General features: G+C 41.0%; 1 protein-coding gene across 5 annotated transcripts in view; it reads left to right on the forward strand.

Annotated features, from left to right (window-relative positions):
* Positions 1-3274, forward strand: part of SRSF5 (serine/arginine-rich splicing factor 5) — a 5319-nt gene extending 2045 nt beyond the window's left edge. For 4 of the 5 annotated variants that reach the window (XM_005877942.2, XM_014549156.1, XM_005877944.2 and 1 more), the window contains exons 5-8: positions 246-315; positions 1525-1598; positions 2003-2113; positions 2402-3274. In XM_005877942.2, coding sequence (XP_005878004.1) covers positions 246-315; positions 1525-1598; positions 2003-2113; positions 2402-2693 — 547 coding nt within the window. In that variant the 3' untranslated portion in view covers positions 2694-3274. The remainder of the gene's footprint in view (positions 1-245; positions 316-1524; positions 1599-2002; positions 2114-2401) is intronic. The other variant, XM_014549157.1, reaches the window with a different exon arrangement.
* The last annotated feature ends 4810 nt before the right edge of the window (positions 3275-8084 follow it).

Raw genomic sequence — 8084 nt, forward strand, 5'->3', positions numbered from 1 at the left:
TTTGTTCATTGGCCCTCTAGTTAGCAATAAGTGATTCTGGTATTTACCAAGAAAGTCAGTTCTCTTGTGCCTATGTCAGTTCACTGTTTTGGTTAAGTCTCTATAATGAAGCATAAAATAATCAAACAGTTGATGAAATAATTTGAATGGCTTATGTCTGAATGCATAAACTTGCTCATAGTTGGAACAAAATTGCGAATTGCTGTATTTCTTCCATTGTGAATACTTGTTTTTTTTTTTCTCAGAAATGCTCCACCTGTAAGAACAGAAAATCGGCTTATAGTTGAAAATTTGTCTTCAAGAGTCAGCTGGCAGGTGTGTAGAAATTCAGTTTTGAGATATTTTAATGTGGCTTTTTAAAAACTAATGGAATGGGTAGCTAAAGTTTTATTAACATTTTATTAAAAGTAGTTCTATTTTTAATTAAATTAATGGATTTAATTGTAATTTTAAAATTTTAATTTAATGTAACTGGGGGATATTGCAAATTTTAATATTAGTGATCAAATGTAAATGTTTTTGAGGATATTTTTTCTTGTTCTTAAAATCAATTTTAACCAAATATTAAACCCTTTATTTGCCAGCCTATCTGTGTCGTTGGCCTTATGACGAGGAGTGCCTGTGGGTTATCCTAATCGTTGTCTTGGTCACTCTTGGTTGGGCCTGGTTGACTTTGCCAGTCAGCTCCTACAGTGATCAATTGGCCACCTCTAGATCTGTGTTTGCCGGTCTAGACGTAATCGGGGCACTTACTTGGAGTGCCAGGTTGCAGCGATCCCAGAGCGCTGATAACGTGATCTGATCCCTAAGTTGAGAGCTGTCTTCCTGTAACGCTTCGAATAAGAGGTCCTGGTCGAACGATACGAAATTAGTTGGTCGTTGGAATCCTGTTCGCAGTAAAGTGGTCCTTGGTAACTGCACAAGAGTAGAACATGTCTGCATCGCCAATAGTCTGCTAATAGGGAGGGCTGTGCGATTAAAGGCTTCCATCGATTGGGTAGTGTCCTTCAAGTGGGTGGCGAAGAGCCAGTCGGGCATATGTCATGAAGGTTTCTTCGACCGATTAACGGTTTGCTGCTTGACTAGCCTAGGGAAATAATAATAAAGGTAAAGTAAACTTTTTTAATGACATATGGGGCACAAAATAATTGATGTCTTGTAAATGTTCTGTTTTTAAATATAAAATTTCTACCTTAGTCTTAAAAAATATGTACTGTTTCTACTTGTTTGTTTTTTTTGTTTTGTTTTTTGTTTTCCTTTTGTATTGAGCTCAGTATAGACTAATACTACTTAATGTTAACATCTAAATTTCCTTTAGCATTTTGCTTAAAAGCAATATGCTATTTGCTTATTTCGTGCCCTGACATAAATATTTTTTGAATTCTGATAGAATACAAGTGTGGTAAATGCCATGTTTGTACTTTATCTAACATCTTCTCTTTCAGTAGTCTTGTTTTTATATCATGTTGTTGTTTGTGTGTCACGTTTCCTTTTCTCTGCATGACACAATTATCTTGTGTTAAGGATCTCAAAGATTTCATGAGACAAGCTGGAGAAGTAACCTTTGCGGATGCACATCGACCTAAATTAAATGAAGGGTAAGTATATACTGTAGATTGTAAGCCTGTTAAAATACCTTGGCAGTTTTATTGTGAATGTTGTTCTCAGTACTTAAAATTTGCGAATGCTCTTGGTTCTCAGGTGAGTTTGCTTCAGGGGACTTTTGGCAATGTCTGGCATCTTGTGGATAAAGGCCAGGGATGCATATAAACATTCTACAATGCACAGGAAAGCCCCCAACAACAAACTTTGTCTGGGCTAAATTGTCAACAATTAGGGGGTTGAGAAACCTTGCTCTAATGCCATGTTATTCATCGAGAGTTAAAAACTCTTGATACAGTAATAGCAAAATGAGCATGGAAAAGGTACTTAATCTAGATTCCTTTGTGAGACTGTAAGGTATACATAACTTCACAAATGTTTTTTTCTTTTTCCTCGCTAGGGTGGTTGAGTTCGCCTCTTACGGTGATTTAAAGAATGCTATTGAAAAACTTTCTGGAAAGGAAATAAATGGGAGAAAAATAAAATTAATCGAAGGCAGCAAAAGGCACAGGTATCTCCTTAATATATTTTTAAAATATTTTGATTTTTACAGAAGAGAGGGAGAGCAAAACACTTATCAGTTGTCTCTTGTACGCCCCCTACTGGGAACAAGCTCATCACCCAGGCAATGTGTCCTGACTGGAAATCAAACCTTTCATTGCATGCGTGGGACACAACGCCCAACCAACAGCCACACTGGCCAGGACACTAACATGTTTAAGTCAAAGTTTTACTTAATGGATTTGTAGGGCCTGCAGCTTATGTTTTGTTTTGTTTTTTGTTTTTTCCCCCTTACCAGTAGGTCACGAAGCAGGTCTCGTTCCCGGACTAGGAGTTCCTCTAGGTCTCGTAGCCGGTCTCGGTCTCGGTCTCGTTCTCGGAGTCGCAAATCTTACAGCCGGTCTAGGAGCAGGAGCCGGAGCCGAAGCCGGAGCAAGTCCCGTTCTGTTAGTAGGTCTCCTGCACCTGAGAAGAGCCAGAAACGTGGTTCTTCAAGTAGATCTAAGTCTCCAGCATCTGTGGATCGCCAGAAGTCCAGGTCCAGGTCCAGGTCTCGGTCCCGGTCCAGATCAGTTGACAGTGGCAATTAAACTGTAAATAACTTGCCCAGGGGGCCTTTTTTTAAAAAAACAAACACAAACACAAAAAACAAAAACACAAATACCCAAATCATACTTGCTAAAAATTCTGGTAAGTATGTGCTTTTTTTGTGGGGGTGGGCTATGGAGGGGGGGTTGGATTGGGTTGGGCTGGATATCTTTGTAGATGTGGACCACCAAGGGTTGTTGAAACCTAATTGTATTCAATGTCTTTTGATAAGCCTTCTGCTCACATTTTTGTGAATGTCTGAAGTATATAGTTTGTGTATATTGACAGAGCTCTTTTATAACTAAAACAAATTTAATTGTTTTGTACTAGAAAAATTTGAACATTTTAGTTCTTGGTTATTCAAATATGTTAATTCAAAATTAGTTTAATGTGTCAATTAAACTAATTAATAGCTTTGGACACTTAAAAAAGCTCTAAATTTGCTTGTACAGAAAGGCTTAATTTGAGTTTTCCTTGTTAGGGTCACGGGTGTCCTCCCACCCACCCTATAACAGCTGCCTGGCAAAGACTAACAAGCAGCTGTTAGTTATTGATAATAAAAGATTATAAAACTGCTTTTGTCTATTTGTCTGAAGGTTGTGTGTTATTTACTCCTCCCTTCCCATCTACATTCAACACAATTTCTTGTAGAGAACCTGAAGTCATTTGGTTAGCTCAGGTTCTTTATTCTTAAAAAATTTGAACAGTACTTTTGACATTTCCAGCTAGTCAGAAAATAGGCAGTCAGTGAGATGTTTAAAGCGGTGAGGTGACTAACAGTGTATGAATTTCCTTTGTATGTGACCCATGCTCTTTCCCTGTATCACCTGACTATTCTATTGGCATCAGGTTACTTGGGGCTTCCATAGCCAAGAGGACAATTTAGGAAGCAAATCGTACAGTTAATGTTTTATGCTTTTCTTAAAGGTTGTACTACAGTTTTGGTGGACAGAAAGGTGTTTCTTTGGGGGGAGGGGTTGGTATTTTTTAGATCCATGCACATGGCTTTTAAGGGGTTCACATGCTTTTTCTTTTAGTCCTGAGACATGGATGTCACAATATATGTGAAGAGGAAAACAATAGTGAAAGCTGCTTAAGGTTCTCTATCCATCTTAAGAGTTAGATCCCGCTACCTGCAGGTAATGATTTGAAGGTACAGAAGTCTCAGAGATTGATTAGACTTTAGTCCATATGAGTGTTAGTATTATATAAATATTTGGTAACTGAATCTTCAAAACTACCTATTAGGTAATAGCTTTACTGGAGGAAATTATGCCAAAGAGAAGAGCAAATAAATGTTAAACTGGTATTAGAGCCCATAAAGTCTAGTTCCAGAAGCCTAAAAACCACACCTTCAGTGCAGACCCTTGCATAGCCCTGCAGGGATTTTGAGGAAAGCACCAAAAAGATTGCTTTTGTTTTCTCCACATGTGGGATCCACCAGGGGGAATTCTATTTGGGGCTGGATTTGAAAGATTTTTGGTTTACTGGCATGGCCACTTCTCTCTATTGAAGGCTAGAACTTGGGCCAGAAAATTGTGAAGCTGATTTTAGGGAGAGTTTATGTGATAACACATTGCGGACAGATCGTGAGAGTTCTGGTGTTTCCTGTTCTGAGGCTTGTGGCCAATTACGAGAATTCTTGTAAGATGTAGTAACTTCAAAAAACAATGGGTATTTGATTTTAAAGCATGCCTTTAACATTTATATAAAACGTTTTTTGTACTAGTTCAATAGAAACTTATCTGGCCACTGGGTAAAGTTAGCAAAACTGGTCCACAATGTGTTAACTTTGGATGGAGGGCACTCGCTTTGTTTAAAAGGTCAGAACCACCCAGCTGGCGTGCCTCAGTGGTTGTGTGTTGACCTATGAACCAGGAGGTCACAGTTTGATATCTGGTCAGGGCACATGTGCTGGTTTCAGGCTCAATCCCCAGTGTGGGGTGTGCAGGAGGTAGCTGATCAGTGATTCTCATCATTGATGTTTCTTTCTCCCTCTCTGAAGTAAATAAAAATGTATTAAAAATAAAATAGCCAGAACCTGCCCTGGCTGGGTGGCTCCATTGGTTGGTTGAAGTGTCCGGCTCACCAAAAAATTACAGGTTTGATTCCCTGTCAATGTAAATACCTAGGTTGTGGGTTTGATCCCTGGTCGGGGGGTGTTCAGGAAGCAACCTATTGATGTTTTCCTCTCAATTTTTTTGGGTGAGGATTAAGAAAAATGAAGTGGTAGAACCTAGTTTTTAACCCTTTAGGTTTTTAAAATGTACCTCAGTGATATGTATGGTGTTAGGTACTTGGACATTTTACCAGTTGACTCTGATTTTTCCACCCCTGTAAAATAAGTGCCTTCTGTTTTAATATTACAAATAGTTGGCTATACAGTGAGGCAATAAAATAAGACCCTTTAAGTAAAGGTAGAGGAGATGGACTTAGTTTGAACCAACAAGTTAGCCTAAATTTTCAGATCCAGGTTCTGAGAAGTCATGAGTGGAGTGGCCTTGAGTGCAAGCAGTTTTAAGACCAGCCTTTGCAGGGTATAGTGCAGCTTTTGTGCAACTTTCATCTAGCAAGCTGTAAGGAAAGTTTGAGAGTAGCATCTATTTTGCCTGTAACTTTTTTAAAAAAAAATATTGATTTTTTTACAGAGAGGAAGGGTGAGGGATAGTTAGAAACCTCGATCAGCTGCCTCCTGCATACCTCCCACTGGGGATGTGCCTGCAACCAAGGTACATGCCCTTGACTGGAATCGAACCTGGGACCCTTGAGTCTGCAGGCTGACGCTCTATCCACTGAGCCAAACTGGTCAGGGCTGTAACATTTTTTTAAAAGTAGGTATCCTATATAATAAAAGGGTTATATGCAAATTTATCGTAGCGGTGGAATGACCAGGAACGACTGTTAGGATGCGCACTGACCACCAGGAGCAGACGCTCAATGCAGGAGCTGCCCCCTGGTGGTCAGTGCACTCCCACAGTGGGAGCTCTGCTCAGCCACAAGCTGGGCTAACGGCTGCCAGTGCAGCGGTGGTGGTGGGAGCCTCTCCTGACTCCTCGACAGTGCTAAGGATGTTCGACTGTGGCTTAGGCCCGCTCCCTGCCTAAGCCAGCAGGTGGACATCCCCTGAGGGGTTCTGGACTGCAAGAGGGTGCAGACCTGGCTGAGGGACTCCCCCCTAGTGCATGAATTTTAGTGCACTGGGTCTCTAGTCCTATCTAATAGAGAATATGCTCATTGACCCTCATGCCGTTGCAAAGATGGCAGTGCCCACAGCCAATAAAGAGGGAATATGCTAATTGACTGTTACACCCTTAAATATGGCGGCATCCATAGCCAATAAGGGAATTTGCTAATTGACTGCCATGCCCTCAAAGATGGTGGCACCCAGTCCCATCAGCCTCGCTGGGGCGGCAGGGGCACAGCAAGGCCGGGCCCACGCACCTGCCTCTGGAGTTCCCCAGTCCCATCAGCCCTCCAGCTGCCCAGGGCCGGCCCAAGGCGCAGGCAAGCCTCAGATGTCAGCTGCCCAGCCGACGCCCGAGGTGCAGGCAAGCCTCGGATGTTGGCTGCCCAGCTGCCCAGGGCCACCCAAGGCTCAGGTAACCAGTGCCAGCTGAGGCTTGTGCTGCTGGCAGTGGCAGCAGCAGAGTATGATGGGGGCATCACCTTCCCCTGAGGGGTCAGGCAGGGCTGAGGGAACCCCCCTTCCAGTGCATGAATTTTCATGCACCGGGCCTCTAGTATAATATAACATTAGTTTCAGGTGTATAATACACAGTAATCATCTGTCATGCAGACTTACCACAATATTAACTATATTCCCCTTCACCTTTTTACATGGAGGGCAATAAATCTTAACTCCAGCCTTCACTTCCTCAAAAAGCTAAACTTGTTTTTATGTTGCTTTATTGTACTTAACCAAGTTTCCTAGCAGATGATGTCTGCTAGATGTTAGAGAAAACAATTGGCATAGACAGGTCAATATGGATATAATATGTAAAAACGATAAATGGGAGACCTTTTCACATATCTTCATTTTTAATAGGGTATTAGTGACCCAAATCAGTGATTCTTAAGTTTGCTCTGGTACCAGGAATATTGATAGTCCTGGACATTTGCCAGACTGATGTCATGAAATTAATGTCAGTTTCAGTTGTATCTAATCGTTAAATGATGTGAAAATCACAAGTAGCTAGGCATGGTAGGCTGTTTGCAAGTGTTATTAATATTAGTTGTTATTTAATATTTGACCCACTGCTTAATGAACAATATGCAAAATGTTTAAATGTTATTGGAGAAATTTTCAAGGATATCAATTTGAGTATTTTCATTGACTTGAGAAACCACTCATTTTGGCAGCATCTTAACTCTGAATTTTGAGGGACCTTAATGTGAAAACCACTAATGAACTGATGAAATATAGAATTATTAGATTAGTGAAACAATTCTATTGATTTTTGTATTGTTGCCTGGCTTTTTCTTGTTAAAATTCCCCCCTCCCCCCTTACTGGGATTACAGTTTTACCCTCTACTGGGATTATATTCTTTCATTATGGCTGAGTTTTTGAGTTTGTCTTGTCTAGTTGCTTTTGCATACTTGGTGTCTTACTTGTGTTCTCAAGAACTTTAATCCCAGTAATGACGGAAGGAACAGGATCTGGATTTTTAATGTTATTAGAAAGGATTTTTGGAAGTCTACTAATCCTGCAGCTCTTTGAGCATTATTTTTTAGTAATAAAACTTGGAATGGCCCCAGCCAGTGTGGTTCAGTGGTTGAGCATTGACCTATGAACTGGGAGGTCAGGTTTCGATTCCCAGTTAGGGTAAAAGCCTTGGTTGTGGGCTTGATCCCCAGTAGGGGGCGTGTAGGAGGCAGCTGATAGATGATTCTTATTGATGTTTCTGTCTCCCTTCTCTGAAATCAAGAAAAATATTAAAAACAAAAATCCCTTGGAACTGGATTTGGGTATTTGATTTTGAGAAAAATTTTTTGAGTAGTTCACAAATCAAGTGCTTTTTAAAAATATCCCCACCCAAGGATATGTTTATTGATATTTTAGAGAGGGGGAGAGAGAGATACATCAATTGGCTGTCTCCCAGAGGCACCCCAACCGGTAACCTTTTGGTGTACAGGATTAAGCTCCAACCATCTGAGCCACCTGGCCAGAATGAGAAAGAGTGACTTTTATATGCCTAGCAGGCACTGTTTTAGGGATGCAGAGGTAAAAGGCAGTTTGGGTTCCTTTCAAAGGATTGTCATTGAGCAAGTCTTAACTTTTTTTTAAAAAACAAGTATGAAATTCTAAGCTGGAGATAGGCGAGGCTTTTAGAATTAGACCCCCCCCCCCCCCCCCCCCCCCCCCCCCCACCCCCCTCCGGGCGCCTCCCTTCTC

The sequence above is a fragment of the Myotis brandtii genome, unplaced genomic scaffold (genome assembly GCF_000412655.1).
Source record: "Myotis brandtii unplaced genomic scaffold, ASM41265v1 scaffold536, whole genome shotgun sequence".
Lineage (NCBI taxonomy): Eukaryota > Metazoa > Chordata > Mammalia > Chiroptera > Vespertilionidae > Myotis > Myotis brandtii.